This window comes from Triticum aestivum, chromosome 2A, assembly GCF_018294505.1.
Source record: "Triticum aestivum cultivar Chinese Spring chromosome 2A, IWGSC CS RefSeq v2.1, whole genome shotgun sequence".
Taxonomy (NCBI): Eukaryota; Viridiplantae; Streptophyta; class Magnoliopsida; order Poales; family Poaceae; genus Triticum; species Triticum aestivum.
In genome coordinates this window covers 657,482,435-657,502,400 of record NC_057797.1, presented here as the reverse complement: position 1 = coordinate 657,502,400, position 19,966 = coordinate 657,482,435, and the positions used below count along the sequence as shown (strand labels likewise).

Sequence of the window (19,966 nt, the reverse complement as noted above, 5' to 3'; positions counted from 1 at the left end):
TGCGCCCTGTGAGAAGGTCAGACTATTTGTTGCCACATGCGGTAAATAGGGGTTTTTTAGTTGTGTGCGCAGGGAAATAAGTGGGTTGGCTTTGATGGGCCACAACGTGCACGGCCCATGTACAAAAGTTGCTTTTTTTCTACCCAATGGATGCACAAATATTTAATACCACCTCGGATAGGGAAAAAACTTTTGGGTGGTGAACGAATGAAAAAATCGGCGAAACGCACCTTGCTTTATTAGTAGGTATAGATATAGATATAGATATAGATATAGATGAAGTATGAGTTTAGAAATTCCATGACAAGATGATGGAGGACGTGGGAAATAACGAGATAGTAGTAGACTGGCAGTCACATGTTGGAGAGTTACATTTTATAGAGGAGAGATGGTAGAGAAACTATCGCTGCCATTTTTCTGCCAATCCCCAACTTATGAAGAAGTACGATTATCCATCAAGTTGCTTGCGATACAGTAGGCTCTCTTTCTTGTATCAAGAGCCATGCAGTTTTCCATTGGTGAATCATTTTACCCCTCCCTAGGGATTATCTGGATGTGATAGCCCTTCGGAAACACGATCTCCGATACGCGTTGTACTTCACCACCTTTTATCTCCTTCCATCTGCCCAAGGGTTGGTCGCGAAGGAACAAAGTTTGTTCAGTGTAGTCATATGAATTCCTAGTATTGAGATCGTATTTTTTTTACACAACAGTTACCTGTACTTTGTCACCAAGGTGTGAAGGAAGAGTGCGATCTGAATCCTGCTGAACTCTGCTCCCACACAGAGCCTTATGCCCCCTCCGAATGGCATGAAGTTCTTCAGCAGGGCGCTCTTCTTCGACTCATCCTGCAGATTTCTATTAGTCTAGTTCATTTATGTTTCTCAAAAAAGATTAGTTCATTTATGCGTCACCAACCTGCCACCTCCATGGGTTAAATGTCAACGGATCTTTGAACAACTCTGGGTTCATATGGACAGCCATGGGGCTGATCATCACCAGCCAGCCGGCCGGAATAGTGTATCCTGCATCAGGAAAAAATTGTTGGTCCATTAACTAGCACAACATGACGCACTGCAAAATAATTTTTTGGGAAGATGATGAACTGTCTGAGCTAAGAGTACCTTTCACTTGCACGTCCGTTAGTGTTTTCCTGAATATTCCAGGGGCCACGTTACTGACGCGAGCTATCTCATTAGTAACCTGCAGAGAACGTTGGCTTGAGTAGCAGTGTGCATGGTGAAACTGTTTCTATGCTCCAACTTGTAATAAGTCAGTCGAGTTATTGTTCTAAGACTAAGCCTAATTAGTTGCTAATTAGTGAATTCAAGGTAGTAATAATGAACTAAAAACCTGAGCAGTGAAAGTCATGGACTTGTACTCTTCCCATGTGATCCCGGACCTGCCATCTTCTCTTTTCTTCAGAATTGCTTCATGCTCCTCCTGCAAGAAGGCACACTTTTTAATCTTATCTGCAGCTACTGTCTTTGTTCTTTTAACCATTAAAATTGACAAAACGTACACTTTTAGGAGTAAACAAAGCATAACCTTGAGTGACTCCACTACATTGGGGTGGCCGCTGAGGAACTTCATAGCGACCGTGAGTGATGATGATACTGTTGCAAAGCTGGCGAACAAGAGGGCGGCCATCAAGTCTACAGCGAATTTCTCGTCTATCACTCCCCTTCCACTCTGTAGCTCGTTGACCACCTCGTCAAGGAAATCACCGTGTCGCTTTTCAGGTGCGCTGAGCCTTTCTTTCAGCAGGTCCTTGAGCACCTTCTGCACGTTTTTCCTTCCCTACAGAAGCATCAGGACAAAAGATTGTGTTAAGCTTAACTTTATTTGCATCATGTACTGCATGCATCTTCCACATGCAGAGGGTGAGGGTCATCCTTTTTTTCAAAAAAAGAAACATCATCAGCAGATTCAAAAGTAACATGGTCACTTTTGACAAGCTCCTCCACGACTCTTTCTTTGATGTAATTAGGGTGATCCCATATATTCCTAGGTAGAGTCACAATGGGACTTCTTTTATGCACGCACAGCCGATGATATATATAATCGGTTCACAACGGAATTTATTTTATTCTGTTAATTTCTTAACAGTGAAATTTTTATTTCTTATTATAGTTCCCAGCGAATTTCATTTCCTGTTTAATTCCTTCCCTTCATGCCTCATATAATTATAGCAAAATTTATTCTTTCTTTTATTCTTTCCTTATGAAATTTCTTTCTTTAATTCCTTTCTTCATGCCTCGTATATAATAGGAATATTTATTTATTCCTTCTTTCCTTTAATTCCTTCCCTTCCTGCCTTATCATTAAGGATGAAATTTATTTCATCTTTTATTCTTTCCTTTAATTCCTTCCCTTTCCGCCTCATCATAAGGATGAAATTTATTCCATATTTTATCTTCTTTCCTTCCATGCTCATAACAGCAAAACTTACTCCTCCATTTAACTTGTTTCCTTCATTGAATATTTTTTGACAAAATTCGTTTAACCCATATAAAAGTATATCTTCTTCTTCTTTCTCAAACAACATGATAGGTAGGTGGATTGATTCGTGTGGGCGGACTAATTCCTCATGAGCTGGATTCAAGCCCCACATGAGGAACTTTAATTTTTGCGGGTTGGCGGGGCGCGTACGGAGAGGGAAAAAACAGGACAACATGTGGGCGGGCTGGGCACGTACGAAGGGAAAAAAAATAAGGCGACGTACAAAACAATTGATTGGACCAAAGAAGGTGGAGAAACAATCCTCCCTTTAAATGAAGAGATAAGTATAGAACATTTTATACCTGTATGCATGCGTAGAATGTTGTCCCAGGGAAATACAGCGGGAAGGAGACCAACCCCTGGAAGAAGGCATCGAAGTTCTTCCTGAGTTTCCTCGACTTCTCGGGACCGAACCCAATCAGCTTCTTGGCCGTGAGGTCAAAGATCATCTGCATGGAAGGTAAGCAAATGGCAAAAATATACAAGGCCCAAAAATATTCCCCCATTCTAAAATACAAGGCGGCAAAAATATACACGTAGCACGCACTCTTGTATATTCTGATTACATAGTGATACTTACGTTGGCCACGGCGTCCTTGACCTCGATGGCAGGCTCCGCGGCCCACGCCGCGAGGCTGTGCTTCACGTTGCGGTCCATCTCGGCGAGGAGCACGTCCTTGAGGCTCTCCAGGCCGAAGAGCCTGGACGCGAAGCTGCGGATGTACTTGTGGAAGGAGCCGTCGTAGGAGGCGACGCTCTCCTTGCCGAAGATGTTGTTGGTGGTGTCCGGGTACCAGCTCCGGAACAGCTTGCCCTCCTGCTGGAAGATGAAGCGGTTCACCTCCGCGTCCATGGACACCACCACCGGCTGCCCCACCAGGCTCGTCTTGAACACCGGCCCGTACCTACACTCAGTTGCACGGAATCCTCTTCACTAATCCACTGCTGCTTAAACTAATCCGAGTGTGATGGTGACCCTCGTTTGCTTAACTTGATTACCTTTTCAGCCTTTGCTTGTAGAAGACCGGCACGTCGAGAGAAGGGCTTGGCTTGAAGAACTGGAAGGTCTCGCCGACGAGGGGGAGGCCCATGGAGCCTGGAGGGAGCCTCCCGGTGCTGCACGCCGGGTTCGTCCACTTGTACACGCAGTGCGCGAGCCACCCCGCTACGACGACGGCGAGGCCGCAGAGGGATGCGTATGGCACCTGCGAGTAGCCTTCCATGTTGAAGCTACAGTGTACCTCCCTGGATCTGGATTTCTGCTTCGCACGAATACGGAGGGTGGCCTTGGGCCGTGTTTTATATTGTGTGCAGGTGCTGTCAACCCTCGAGGCCGCGATGCTTGGCTCTAAGATTTTTGTCCTGCTCACCGGCTGACATCCTTCACTGGATACAAACGGAAATGCACCTATCGAATTTTGAAGGAAAAAAAGACTCTGCATCGCCTTAATTAGCGGGATTTAATTGTTCAAATCTCTTAATTGACCCGGTTTATTCTCCTGGGCATTAATTAGCATGATTTAATTCTCCCGTATCTTAATGGAACCGAGGTTTCCTCCTTTACCATTAACTAGAAAAATAGCCCGTGCGTTGCAACGGGGTAAAAATTCATCGCACTCCTTCTGCACTTCCAATCCAACCACTATGGTTTAAAAAATATGATCAAATATTCCTAACATAAAGAAGAATTGTTTTTTCAAGCCGATCATCTTTGCAAAAAGTCTAATGCATAGTTTCTTTTTTGCGGGGAAATGCTTACTTGCGGCCGTGCTTGTAAACAAATTTTCTTCTCTGAATTGGCTATAGGGACGCTGATTAATAATATATTTTTAGGTTTGTTATTGAGATAAGATTAAGGATTTTATTGACCATCCTGTTTTAACTAGATCACTATGCAGCCCCATATAATATTTGAATGCACAACATTCATATAATCCTTTGTATATTAAGCAAGGCCTGTGATTATACCTGGCCAAACCTCGGGCCGGGCCGGGCTTCGGGCCGGGCCTAGCCAAGCCCGAGCCAAAAAACCTGGGCCCGAGCCCGGCCCGGCCCGGCCATCGGGCCTAGTTTTTGGGCCCAAGCCCGGCCCAAACATGCAAAAGCCCGCCGGGCCTCGGGCCTCGGGCCGGGCCCCTTCAGAAAACGGCAAAAATGACGGGCCCGGGCCCGGCCCGGCCAGGCCACCGGGCTCAAAATCTAGGCCCGAGCCTGGCCCGGGACCAGCGTCAGGCCGGGCCGGGTCGGGCTTTTTCGGGCCGGGCCGGCCGGGTCGGGCTTTTTCGGGCCGGGCCGGCCGGGCCGGGCTGCCCATGGCCAGGTCTACCTGTGATGCTGCTAACCAATGCCAATGTCTGATGTATATTTAGGCAGTCCATAATGTTCTCTTTCTGCGAATCAACCTGTGGTTGAGTTGGTTAGGTGGACAGTGGTATCCCCAACCCACCAGGGTTCAAATCCTGGTGCTCGCATTATTCCTAGATTTATTTCAGGATTTCCGGCGATGCACTTTCAGTGGGAGGAGACGTTCCCGTCGACGACGAGGCGCCTACGGTGACTTCATAAATCTCAAGATGATATGCCGACTCAGTCTCTCGGAGGTGCTCATAGGGGTAAGGTGTGCGTGTGTGCGTTCATAGGGTGAGTGTATGCACGTGTATATGAGCGCTTGTGTCTGTACTGATGCTCAAAAAAATGTTCTCTTTCCTTATTCACGTTAGGATTAGATGGAGTCCTTCCTTGTTTTCCTCCTTCCTTATTTTCCTAGAGTGGACTGCTCCTTCTGTATATTCCCTCTGTTTCTTTTGGACAGAATATTCCCTCTCTTTCTTATTTCTGAGATCCTCTTATTTTCTTCCTTACTTTCCCTCATATTATTTCTTTTTTTGCGGGTGAAAAAGGATTATTATTGATTACTCAGGAGCCAGTTCATTCTTATAAAGGTGAACTTATAAAGGTCAGGGATATCACCTGGACCTGAACCCAGCCACACGACGGTGCAGCATTCAGTTCTACCAAATGAAGCAAGGTAATAGCTTATGCCATTATGCTCTCTACGTACATGCACTAGCTTAACTAATCTCCCTTCTCCCATGAGCCTCTTAATCCGGTCCACAAGCATGGAGTAACAGGACTGATCTCTCTCTCTTCCTATGATCATGTTGAGAGCAACAAGGCAGTCTGTTTCCACTACGATAGGTTGCTGCGTCAATTGTAAGGCAAGGTTCAGGCCCTCCATACATGCAAGCAGTTCGGCCTCTAGGGGTTCTACACATGACCTTAGTTCTCTGCATGAGGAGAATATGATCTCGCCGGCACTATCGCGCAGAATCATACCCGCTCCAGCCGTACTAGTAGATGCACAGAACGAGCCATCGACGTTGAGTTTTGTCCAGCCTGCAGGCAGAAGTGTCCATCGAATTTGCGTCCCAGCCGCAACAGGAGCATGTGATGTGGGTTTCGTCTGCACCACTGCATCGATCACTTGCTTGCCCTTCACTGGATCTACACTTGGGTTATTTTGTATGCCCACAAGCGAGTCGACGTAGTTGAGGAGGAACCTTTTGGAGGCATCGACCGGGGCGGCTGCTTGTGATGTTTCATCTCGTTTCATACGTGCCAGCAACGCCATAGAGTCATCATGAGTTCCATCCTCTCTGTGTCAGGAAGGTCGCAGAGAGTTTGAGCGAGCCACTCCAAGCCCGTCCTCTGGAACAACGACGCAGCTGGAATCCTCCATCTCTCAGCCATAGCTTGCCATAACGCCACCGCCCTTGGGCACCTGCAAAAGGCATGAAACGTGTCCTCCGGCTCCATAGCGCAGAGAGGGCGTTGATCAGATACCTCCAGTCCTCGACGTTTTTTATTTACCCAAGTGGGCAAACAATTAGTGATCAACCGCCAGGTAAAGGTTCGAACCATGGGAGGAGCAGGGCACCTCCAAATAAAAGCCCAGATGGTTCGTCGCCCGTCCGGTGCCCTGCTCGCCGCGACTGAAGAAGATCGAAGATGATCCTCCAAAGCAAGTCGATAAGCGCTCCGCACCGAAAAGCATCCATTGCGTTCTGGACCCCATGCAAGGATGTCATCTCCCATCCTCGGTGATGTTCTGATCTTGGCTATCTCCTCCGCGTCCACCGGAAAACATATCTCCTAAACCACATCCATATGCCAAGCGCCATGGTTGTCCAGCAGGTCACTCACCCGCGACAGCGACCCTGCGGTGTCACCGGTCTGCCGCTGCCATTCCTTGGGAGCCAGCGATCATGCCAAATTCTGATGGAGTTCCCATTCCCCACATGCCAAACAAGCCATGTTTTCAAGAGATCGAGACCATGTACCACCCCTTGCCACGTCGCTGAGGCACCACCTGAGAAGAAGGTGTCCTCCAAGCTGCCATTTAGGTAGTACCTTGCCTTCAAAATACGGGCGCACAGGCTATCCGGGTTGATCAATAGCCGCCAAGCTTGGCGTGCGAGGAGGGCTTGATTAAATAGACGCAGATCACGAAAACCCAGTCCCCCTTGTGACTTCAGTTTGATCAAATGAATCAATGCTCTCCAAAGGATCTTCCTCTTCCCTTTCTCTATGCCCCCAAAAAATTTCCGAATCATTCTCATAAGGTCATAGCAAGTGGTTGCCGGAAGCTTAAAAACGCTCATTACGTACGTCGGGATGGACTGGGCTATAGACTTGATGAGAACTTCTCTCCCACTCATGGAAAGTTGGGATCCATCCCAATCAATCATCCTCTTCATATATTTCTGCTGCATATTTTGAAACCTATCTTTTGACATACGACCATTGGGGGTGGGAAGTCCCAAGTAACGTTCCTCAAAACATTGCTGCTGTACCCCAGAATACTCACCACTGCCTCTCGATCAGCAACATGACAATGTTCACCAAACAGAATAGAGCATTTCCGAGGGTTAATCAACTATCCTGTGGCTTGAGAAAATGTAGCGAGGGCCTCCTTGACACTTGCCGCTTCATGTTCTGTGGCTTGGAAGAAAAGTAGGGTGTCACCTGCAAACATAAGATGTGAGACGCCCGGTGCCCGAGGGCACACCTGCACCGGTGTAAAACTTCCCAAACCAACACCTTGTTTCAAAATCGCAGCTAGACCGTCAGCCACAAAAAGGAATAAGAACGGGGAAAGAGGATCTCCCTACCGAATCCCACACGTCGGTGCAAATGAATCCGAGAGGGCTCCATTAAGATTAACACAGTAGCGAACCGAGGTGACACATGTCATGATCCACCTCACCCATCAGTCTGCAAAGCCCATCTTTTGCATCACTTGCTCCAGAAAAGTCCAATCAGCCCGATCATATGCCTTAGAGAAGTCCAACTTATATGCACAGAAGCTCTTATCTGGATCATTCTCCTGTTTAATATAGTGTGTACACTCGAAGGCAATGTAAGCATTATCAGTAATAAGCCTTCCTGGCACAAAGGCACTCTGCACCTCTGAGATAATGTTGCCTAGAATGGGCCAGAGGCGATTGACCAAGCATTTGGCAATGATCTTGTACACGATGTTGCACAAACTGATAGGCTGAAACTCCGCTAGGCACTGTGGGTTGTCCACCTTTGGAATAAGCACAATAGTCATATCGTTCACACCTTCATGAGTCCGGTGACAAAAAACCTCCTGACCGCCTCAAAGATGTCCTCCTTCACGGTAGCCCAGTGTTTTTGAAAGAATCTAGCAGGGAAGCCGTCTGGACCAGGGGCCTTCAAGGCCCAATCTGAAATAGCGCATCGCTAATCTCCTTGTCAATGAATGCTTCACATAGCTTCTCATTCATTGTGTCCGTGATCACAAGAGTGAAAAGATTCACCACTGAATGAGGTAGCAAACTAGTATCAACTTCAAAAAGTTTTCCAAAATATGATGTGGCCATACCAGACATAACATCGTGCTCCGTATGGATAACACCATGATCATCCCGAAGCCCTTTAATTTTATTTTTCCGGGCACTCCAGACCGCCTTCTAATGATTTTTTTGTGTGTTTCGATTACCATGTTTCAACCACTCAAGTCTGGACCGCTGCAACCACATCATTTCTTCCTTATAGAGCAACTCATTCATATGATCTGATTCCTTTCGCAGCTCACATCTATCAGCATTCATGTTATTTCAGTCGACTGCCCTCCTGTCCTTCTTTAATTCTCGTGAATTGGCAGCCTGATCGGCTGCATGATTCCTTTAATTCACAACACACGAATCCCGTTAATTATGCCGTGCGAATCCTTCGATTTCCTTCCTCTATGTCCTGATTCTTTACAGGCGCTTATTGATTTTATATTTTATACGTATATAAATTGATGGAACGGATGGTAAAGAAGCGATGTGAAATAATTTTATAAATTGATGGTTAGCTCACTTGGTTGTGCATATTATGATTAGTCTGCAGGTAACGGTTTTGATCCCACACGTTGCCATTAATTTTTGCTATGCACGTTGCAGACAACGGACGGGCCTGGCGGGCCGTATGGATCGCAGTCGATGCCTAGCTGGTTGAAATTGACAAAAGGATTAATAGATTGACTGCGGGTTAATTTTTAAAAAGTGAAAGGTTATTCTATAAAACTTGCATGACGAACTAAGAATATCTATTTTCTTTATTAGTAGGTACAGAGGACCAGGGGCCTTCAAGGCCCAATCTGAAATAGCGCATCGCTAATCTCCTTGTCAATGAATGCTTCACATAGCTTCTCATTCATTGTGTCCGTGATCACAAGAGTGAAAAGATTCACCACTGAATGAGGTAGCAAACTAGTATCAACTTCAAAAAGTTTTCCAAAATATGATGTGGCCATACCAGACATAACATCGTGCTCCCGTATGGATAACACCATGATCATCCCGAAGCCCTTTAATTTTATTTTTCCGGGCACTCCAGACCGCCTTCTAATGATTTTTTTGTGTGTTTCGATTACCATGTTTCAACCACTCAAGTCTGGACCGCTGCAACCACATCATTTCTTCCTTATAGAGCAACTCATTCATATGATCTGATTCCTTTCGCAGCTCACATCTATCAGCATTCATGTTATTTCAGTCGACTGCCCTCCTGTCCTTCTTTAATTCTCGTGAATTGGCAGCCTGATCGGCTGCATGATTCCTTTAATTCACAACACACGAATCCCGTTAATTATGCCGTGCGAATCCTTCGATTTCCTTCCTCTATGTCCTGATTCTTTACAGGCGCTTATTGATTTTATATTTTATACGTATATAAATTGATGGAACGGATGGTAAAGAAGCGATGTGAAATAATTTTATAAATTGATGGTTAGCTCACTTGGTTGTGCATATTATGATTAGTCTGCAGGTAACGGTTTTGATCCCACACGTTGCCATTAATTTTTGCTATGCACGTTGCAGACAACGGACGGGCCTGGCGGGCCGTATGGATCGCAGTCGATGCCTAGCTGGTTGAAATTGACAAAAGGATTAATAGATTGACTGCGGGTTAATTTTTAAAAAGTGAAAGGTTATTCTATAAAACTTGCATGACGAACTAAGAATATCTATTTTCTTTATTAGTAGGTACAGAGGTACAGATTAGCATGATTTAATTTTCCCATACCTTAATTGCTCGTTTCATAGAGGAATCGAACTCTTGCCCTCTCCATTTTATCCATACAAGACCAACCAACTCCGCTAGCAAGTGGATATGTAATTGTTCCAACTAAACTTTTACTTGGATACAAGAGTTTTTGTTGTTGAAACTTGCCGCTGGTAATTTCTATATAAATATCACGGTAATTTACGCACCACATGTCTGATAACCTACTTGCAAACACAATGATATCTTTGACCCAGACGAGACAAGTTCTTGACTTGGCACGAAAAAAGCATGATAACATACGCATCATAGACTAGATGACTTAAGTACAAACATCATGGTAACTTTTGATCCCAAAAAAAGTTGTTAAAACACACCTCGATAACATCTACGTAAATAGCATGATAACATACACACAACAGACCTAATAATTTTGATACAAACACCATGGTAATTTTACCCTTGAAAAATTTATTGAAAACATAGTCCACTAGAAAATATACCCCCGGTAATTTTTATGTGAATAGCACGGTAACTCACATATCTTAGACCTGATAACTAATGTACCCTAGTCTTTGTTAAATTTGGTGACCGGGTGGGGGAAGGGCAGTTGATGAAATATACCCTTGGTAACTTTTTGTGTGAATAACATGATAACTCAAACATTGCAGACCTGATAACTTATGTGGCCCAGTCCTGATAACTTTGGCGACGGTGGTGAGGGGTGTGGGAGGGTTGTTGATGAAATATACCTCCAGTAACATTTTTTGTCAATAGCATGGTAACTCCCACATCATAGACATGATAACTTAGGTATAAACAACTCGGTAACTTAAGACCCAAATAAAAAGTAATTGAAACATACCCCGGTTACTTTTGTGCAAATAGCACGGTAATGTATGCATTCGGAGCTGATAATTTAGGTATAAATATCACGGTAAATTTGACCCAAGGGAAAGAAGTAGTTGAAAACACATCTCTGTCACTTCTGTATAAATAACATGTTAATATACATATAACATAACTGATAACTTTACAGTAACTTTTGACCAAAAAAGTGATCAAAATATGTCAACATGAGGTCTAGTTTCGAAGTTCTCATCGCGATGGATTTTTTATGTGAAAATAGTTTTTCAATCAAAAACGACAGTTTGAGCTATAAAACATTTTTTTACATTTTCGAAATAGCGAAAATTTACAATGACATCAGGTTTCCTATGCTCTACTACATTGGCATGTGGAGAGAATGTTGGAGAAGCCATTTTTATGCCCCGGTAATTTCCATGTAAACATGTTGGTAACTTGTGTATCACATAGGTGATAACTTATTTAGCCTAAGTCTATAACTTTTGACCCAAAAAAAAGTCATCGAAACATACCAACATGTGATCTAGTTTCGGAGGTCTCGTCGCGACGAATCTTTTATGTGGAAATGATTTTTCAATCGGACCAACAGTTTGAGCTACAAAACATTTCAAATTTTTGTTTTCTAATGAAATCTTTGATGACATCACCTTTTCTTTTTATCTATATGGATGCATTGTTAATTTTCAATATGTGCGCTCCATGCAAACAGAGTGCATGCGAGATTGCAGTGCAACACTGCATGCGAGATTGCACCGAGATATAGTGATCGTCCGCACCTGTCGCTAACTTCTAGCCGACTGATATAGTAGTCAACGGAAATGTTTCCTCCCAATGAACACATATCGCTGAAGAGCCCGAAATATCGAAAAATGCGACCAGCAATGCCAACTCTAAGACTTGAACCCTCTATCATGAAAAAGATAAGTTTTGATTGTATTACCATACCATACTAGTGTACCCTCTATCATCACCATTCTTTTTTGCATCAAAGTTCATGCATTGAAATTTCTATTTGGTGTTTCTCCCAAATAAGAGAACATTTGAAGTTAAAACTTTACAGATCAACACTGCACAAGTACTACATGCAGATTTTTTTGTCAGAATTTTTGGCCCAAAATAATTTTTTAAAATGATACAACTCATTCAAAATTCAAAATTCAAAATTTGATAATTTATGTTTCATCAGAAGACCGGAAACATTTTATACAATGAGTGGCACTTGCGTATAGTTGACGTGCAAAGTTGCAATGTTAAATGTTCTCTTGTTCATAAGAAACAAAAGAGAGAAATTTATATATAAGAATAGTACAAATCTTGACGCAAATTGAATAGTTTAGATAGAGAGTATAGTGGTATTGCAGCACAATAAATATATACTAAAAATGTAATTAGGGTATCTCCAACGCTGACCCTCAAACTGCCCGCATCCCTCTGTACCGAGCGGTTTGAACACGATTTGTCATCCAACACACTACCCCATCGACCCATGGACCGGTCAGGCCATCCGTTTTTCCGCAAACCGGGAGGGTGTGGGAGTCCGGACCGCTACCACACACGCGTCCGACACCCCAGACCCACCAAAAACACTCTCTTCCACCCGCGCCCTTTCTCGCATGAAGTAGTTGTCGCATAGTCATGCCCGCGCTCCATTCATGCCGTCCGGAGCGGACGTGGCCTCTCACAGGAGCCGATATTTAAGCGGCACGTCAACCAGGAGGGCCACCCGTGCCACATCCCGGTGTACGCGCCTTCTCCGCATGCAAACGTTGCTTCGTACATCCGCCTGCCGGCATTAAACAAGCGAGGTTGCCAAGAAACCCACTCTGGAGCCCGCATGCAAACTCCACCCGTCTATCCGCCTGCCGACACCCGCTATTTATACGTGGCCAGGTCCGATAATATCTACACCACACCTCCGCTCCCGATCTCCTCTGTGCACGACGCCCGCCATGGCCTTGAGCTCCAAATCACTATGGGGCAACCTCTCCACCTAACAGAAGCAGGAGCTCTCCGGATTGTGTTCGGTTGCAGGTGTTGGGGAACGCAGAAATTTCAAAAAAATCACATGCAAGATCTATCTAGGTGATGCATAGCAACGAGAGGGGATAGTGTGGTCTACCTACCCTTGTAGACCGTAAGCGGAAGCGTTATGACAACGCGGTTGATGTACTCGTACGTCTTCATGATCCGACCGATCCTAGTACCGAAAGTACGGCACCTCCGCGATCTGCACACGTTCAGCTCGGTGACGTCCTACGAACTCTCAATCCAGCTGAGGGTCGAGGGAGAGCTTCGTCAGTGCGACGGCGTGATGACGATGATGATGAAGCTACCGGCGCAGGGCTTCACCTAAGCACTACGATGATATAACCGAGGTGGATTATGGTGGAGGGGGGCACCGCACACGGCTAAGATAATGATCAACTTGTGTGTCTATGGGGTGCCCCTTCCCCGTATATAAAGGAGTGGAGGAGGAGGGAGGTCCGGCCCTCTATGGCGCGCCCTAGGGGAGTCCTACTCCCATTGGGAGTAGGATTCCCCCCTTCCAAGTAGTAGGAGTAGGAGAGAAGGAAGGGGAGGAGAGAGGGAAGGAAAGGGGGGGTTGGCCCCCACCCAATTCGGATTGGGCTAGGGGGCGCGCCTCCCACCTTTTCCCTTCCTCTCCTCTATTCCACTGAGGCCCAATAAGGCCCAAATACTCCCCGGGAGGTTCTGGTAACCTCCCGGTACTCTAGAAAATGCCAGAACTCATCCGGAACCATTCTGATGTCCAAACATAGGCTTTCAATATATCGATCTTTATGTCTCGAACATTTCGAGACTCCTTGTCATGTCCGTGATCATATCCAGGACTCTGAACTACCTTCGGTACATCAAAACACATAAACTCATAATACCAATCATCACCGAACGTTAAACGTGCGGACCCTACGGGATCGAGAACTATGTAGACATGACCAAGACTCATCTTCGGTCGATAACCAATAGCGGAACCTGGATGCTCATATTGGTTCCTACATAGTCTACGAAGATCTTTATCGGTCAAACCGCACAACAACATACGTTGTTCCCTTTGTCATCGGTATGTTACTTGCGCAAGATTCGATCATTGGTATCTCAATACCTAGTTCAATCTCGTTACCGGCAAGCCTCTTTACTCCTTCCGTAATGCATCATCCCGCAACTAACTCATTAGTTACATTGCTTGCAAGGCTTATAGTGATGTGCATTACCGAGAGGGCCTAGACATACCTCTCCGATACTCGGAGTGACAAATCCTAATCTCGATCTATGCCAACTCAACAAACACCATCGGAGACACTTGTAGAGTATCTTTATAGTCACCCAGTTACGTTGTGACGTTTGATAGCACACTAAGTGTTCCTCCGGTATTCGGGAGTTGCATGATCTCATAGTCATAGGAACATGTATAAGTTATGGAGAAAGCAATAGCAACAAACTAAATGATCATCGTGCTAAGCTAACGGATGGGTCAAGTCAATCACATCATTCTCTAATGATGTGATCCAGTTAATCAAATGACAACTCATGTCTATGGTCAGGAAACATAACCATCATTGATTCAACGAGCTAGTCAAGTAGAGGCATACTAGTGACACTCTGTTTGTCTATGTATTCACACATGTACTAAGTCTCCGGTTAATACAATTCTAGCATGAATAATAAACATTTATCATGATATAAGGAAATATAAATAACAACTTTATAATTGCCTCTAGGGCATATTTCCTTCAGCCTCCCACTTGCACTAGTCAATAATCTAGAGTACATTGTAATGATTCTAACACCCCTGGAGTCTTGGTGCTGATCATGTTTTGCTCCTAAGAGAGGCTTAGTCAATGGGTCTGCAACATTCAGATCCGTATGTATCTTATTAATCTCTATGTCTCCCTCCTTGACTTGATCGCGGATGGAATTGAAGCGTCTCTTTGTCGGTGTACAAAAGTAGGGGCTCTCCTTTTGGCCTCTTTACTTGTGCACGGGCAGTCAGAGCCACGCACCGTGGCCACACTTAGCAGGGGAGAGGAGGGAAGCTGGAGAGGAGCCAAGGCACAAGGCGACCAAGGCGACGCCAAGACGAGAAGCGCAGGAGGGCAAGAGGGCGAGGTGGGCTCCCTCGGCACGATCCTTGCCGAGGCGGCCCCCCGCAACCCCGGGAAGAGCCTTGCCGAGGCAACTTGCCTGATGCCAGCGGAGTGAACCACCCTTGAGCCCACCGGCTCCAACCTAACCAATTGCATTGGAACCAAGGCTCGGGAGGCGCCTCTATGGTGGCATGCAAATCTTCGTCAAGCTCATAAATATACGAGTTTAGATGAGGACTAGAAGACGACGACCCTCGGCGGTATCCTAGCCGAGGAAATCCACAAGACCCCCGGCAAGACCCTTGCCGGGGATGACAACAACGCCACAACAAGACCCTTGCCGAGGGCGTCAACAGGGCCACTGCCAGGCTCGCACCAGCCAAGACTCCGCTGTCGTTCGCATGCAGATGCCAGCCCAACCAGCTGGGCAGGCACCTGCGTGGCAACATGCAGCTTCCAGGCCAAATCAGCAAGCACCTGCGTGGCGGCATGCAGATCTTCCTAAAGGCCCTACAACCGCGCCACCTCAGCTGCTTGCCTGCCTACATGGCGTTGCATGCATCGCCATCCTGGGCGCGTGACGAAGCGAGGCGAAGCAGCGACGGATGGGACGGGCCTCGTTCCCGTCCCCGATAAAGCTAAAGGACACCTACGGAGTGCATTTAATGCACTTTGTCCCATAATGCCGTGCGAGAAGCTCGCGCATTGTAGGCCTTTCCACCTCCTGTGTGCCACTGTGGCAGCCCCTTTTTCCTATAAAAGGAGGCCCGAGGCGACCAGGAGGGGGATTCGGCTTTTTGGAAGGGGATAGCCACCGTAGCTAGTCCAAAAAGCTCAAGAACACTCAATACATCCACCAAAGCAGGATTAGGGTTTTACGCATCCTCGCGGCCCGAACCTGGGTAAACGATCCGTGTGCTTGCTCCTAAACCTGCTCTTCTCACGACCCCGCGCCCGCTGACCGTAGAAGGGATCCTAGTGATCCCATAGGTGTCATTCCCACCGACATCTTTGGCGTGCCACGGCCGGCAGGGCCCTCAGGCCGGCGCTCCATCGAGCCACTGCATGCTGGTGGTGGAGGGGCCGGAGGCGCCGCGGCCACGGTGCACTCTCCTCCTCCATGCCACCCACCGCGGATGTCGGTCAGTCGTGATGACGCTTGTGATGATGTCTCCATAGCATCATCCGACCCACGGACCCGACGCAATCAACGCCAAGTTCTTTCGGTGCGAGCCCATGAAGACGCTCGAACCACCATCGAGCGCCAGCGTGATACGCGCCACCAGTCAGACAGGCGGGCAGGGCCCGCTATGGACCACCTAGCACCGGGAGGCTCCGGAGGCCTACCTTACGAGGTGGGTTGCCCAGCCTTTACCAGTGAGCTACGACAGTTCCAGTGGCCGTCCCACCACATGTTCAAGACCGACGTCAGCGAGAAGTACAAAGACAAGACCCACCCGTCAGAGTTCCTCAGCATCTACACCATCGCGATGCAAGCCGCTGGAGCTCGTGACGACAAAGTGCTTGCCAATTACTTCCTATTGGCCTTGAAACCCAATGTCATGTCTTGGTTGATGCACTTGCCGGCGGATTCCATTTCTTCTTGGTCAGATCTGTGCCACAAGTTCGTTGGTGCCTTCACTGGAGGCCACCAAGCTCATGGCCAGGCGAGTGATTTGCATATCATTCCCCAGAAGGAAGGTGAAAACCTGCGCAAGTACATACAGAGGTTCAGCCGAGTGCAATACAACATCCCGGATGTTCATCCTGCCGCCGTGATCAGCGCATTCCATCAGAATGTGCGTAACCACAAGATGCGTGAAGAGCTGGCAATGAACAAGGTCAAGGACGTGTCCGAACTTTACGTTATGGCCGATAGATGCGCCCGGCCTGAAGAGGGAAGGAAGTACCCCAGTGAAGATGCCGGTGCAGAAACCGACTCTACCAACGAAGACACCGCTGCCCCGACGACGGCGTCACAACAGGAAACACAAGGACAAGACCGTGCTTGCCGTCGAGGGATCCAGCGACACCAGCGCCGCCAAGAAGGCCAAGGCAGACGACCCCGGCAAGGAGATTACCGGGTGCGCCGCTTGCCCGGCCTTGGCGGCTGCCGACAAGCCAGGGGCCTCCGATAAGCAGTACTGCAAGATCCACCACACCAAGGGCCACGACCTCTAGAACTGCCGACAAGTTGAGCTGCTTGCTGAAAAGCAAAAGGCCGAATATGAGAGGCGAGACAAGGAGAAGGGTCGGGATGGTGCCGAAGGATCCGGCAAGAAGCGTGGCGGCCAAGGGGATCGCCGCGGCAAGGATAACTAGCAAGAGAGGCCCGCCCGGGACCGCGACAAGAAGTAGGAAGACGATGATTGTGACGAGGACGACGAGTCCCGTGAGCATGAGTTCCAGAAGGCTACAGAGTCCATGTGCGTTGATGGTGGCGCCTCGCTGCACACTTCTCACTGCCAGCTCAAGCAGTGGGCGCATGAGATTACAGCAGCAGAGCCATTGTTCAACCTCAGAAGCCACTGAAGTGGTCGAGCACGCCCCTCATCTTTGACGCCGAGGACCACCCTGACCGCACGACTGCGGTCGGGTGTTTGCTGTTGTTGGTCTCACCAACGATACGCAACCTCAAGGTGAATAAGATGTTGGTTGACGGCGGGGCCGGCCTGAACTTGATCTCTCCCGTCGTTTCAAGGGGACCTTGAGGAAATGGATATGTTTCAAGGGGTTAGCCCGGGAAGGGGCCAGCCGAAGGGGAAGGTCACATTGCCCGTGACGTTTGGAGGTGAGTTGAACTACAGGACGAAGAGGATCGTCTTCGATGTGGCCGAGATCCCTTTGCCCTACAACGGGATCCTCGGCTGCCTGGCACTAGCCAAGTTTATGGCGGCGTCGCACTACGCCTACAATACACTGAAGATGCCTGGGCCGATGACCATCATCACCGTCCCTTCCGACAAGAAGGATGCGCTGATCTGCGCTGACCAACTCTATCGAGAACCAGTTGCAGCAGCTGTCGCCAAGGCACCTGCTCCTGCCGTCGAGGCCCCGGGAGGGAAGAAGAAGACTAGCAAGACCTCTCGCACCCACTCCGGCAAGAGCACCTCTTCGGAGTGTTGTGCTACCGTCGAGGACGTGCCCGAGAGCTCTACCGGCAAGAGCAAGAAATCCAGAGCCGCACCACCAGAGACCAAGAGGGTGTCCGTCAAGGAGGATGGCACGGAAGGGGCTTTCACCATAAGCTCCACCCTCGACGGCAAATAGGAAAGCGCGCTCGTCACTTTCCTGCGGGCGAATGTCGATGTGTTTGCGTGGCAAGCATCCGACATCCCCGTCATTCCTAGGAAAGTGATTGAGCACCACCTTGCTGTGTGTCCCCATGCGCGACCCGTCAAGCAGAAGGTCAGGAAGCAAGCTTTGGAACGACAGGAGTTCATCACAGAGGAGATCAGGAAACTGTGTTGACACCTGGTTTTGGCAAGATACAGATTGCAATGAAGATGGTCTTGAGTGAACGGGTTTTCAACATGAAAAGATTCACGTCGCCGAGTGGAACCACTTTGATGTTTCGGTTATATTCACTCGACTTTATCTTATGGACCGAAACTATACTCCGAGTGGCATAATTCAATATTCCGAGTGGTTTTTGGCCAATCACGTCTTCAAGATGACCTCGGATGAAGGAGCACTCTTAAGAAATTGTCTTCGCCTCATCGAGGCAATCGATTTTGATATATAAATCATCTCAATCCGAGTTCATATGCAAAAGTTAGAGGCAATACACCACAGACCGAACCTCAACGGAAATATGGCGCGAGGTGCCAAACACTTGTATGATAGGTTGCGCGAGTAATTCGGTCATCAAGACGGCCTTGAATAGAAAAACCTTCAACAAGAAAAAGTTTTGTCTCGTCGAGCCGATCGTTTTTCATATAAAATTTGTCTCAATCCGAGGTCGTATGCAACCTGGAGAGGCAAATCAAGATCAGGCTGTGTTTCAGTCGGGAAATCCGAGTGAACAGTTTACCATCCGAGTGAAAACCTACCGATCGAGTAAAAGGTCGAGTGAAAAACTTATCGATCGAGTAAAAGATTGGCTTCTGAGTGAAAATATAGTAATCTGAGTAAAATTATCATCCGAGTGAAGTTATTCCGAGTGAAAAGATTACCATCGGAATGAAAACTTGACGTTCGAGTAAGAGATTGTCTTCCGAGTGAAATTATAGTCATCCGAGTGAAAGATTGTCTTCCGAGTGAAAGACTCTAACATCCGAGTGAAAAAGTCAAGTCGGACAAAAAACTCTAATATCCGAGTGGATGAGCTCGGATCCGAGTGAAACTGAAGATGTGCCCGAAAGGTAATCCAGATGACCTCGGATGGAAAAGTGATCAACACGGAAGTTGTGCGCATCGTCAAAATGGTGAACGTTAGTATTGGAGTCATTATCATATGAGATAGTATATGGCCTGTAAGTTCACTACGAGACTCGGACAATCCAGTCCATTACATGACCGAGTCCGACTGGATATTAAAGATGGCTTCGTAGAATATTCAAGACGGTCTTATTTGGAAAAGTGTTCAACATAAGGATTGTTCGTCTCGTCGAGGCGCACAAGTTTAATATTTGGGCCGTCTTGATCGGAGGTCATATGCAAGCTCGGCGGCCCGCGCAAGGAGGAAGACAGAAGTTGGGCCAAATTCAGACTGAATCCGAGTTGGAATAGAACTAGGACTCTAGGACGTGAATTGATGTAATTTTTTGTAAGGAAATCATAGATGAATCATGTGCTTGTATGGGAAGTCCAGCCGCCTCTTATATATGTTGGGGGTGATGGCCGATTAAACAACACACAATCGAACAAATCAATATACTACTTTTTCATCTATGTTTTATCTCTCCACCGTT

At 47.1% G+C, this 19,966-nt stretch overlaps 1 protein-coding gene across 1 annotated transcript; it reads right to left on the bottom strand.

Moving 5' to 3' along the window:
* Positions 1-216: 216 nt before the first annotated feature.
* Positions 217-3,759, bottom strand: LOC123185819 (cytochrome P450 87A3). The gene is made up of 9 exons (XM_044597645.1): positions 3,502-3,759; positions 3,083-3,407; positions 2,805-2,951; positions 1,549-1,800; positions 1,354-1,443; positions 1,125-1,203; positions 919-1,025; positions 718-848; positions 217-622 (listed from the first exon to the last, which is right to left on the bottom strand). Exons 1-9 carry the CDS (start codon positions 3,723-3,725, stop codon positions 529-531), a joined length of 1,449 nt encoding a protein of 482 aa, XP_044453580.1. The 5' UTR covers positions 3,726-3,759; the 3' UTR covers positions 217-528.
* Positions 3,760-19,966: the final 16,207 nt, after the last annotated feature.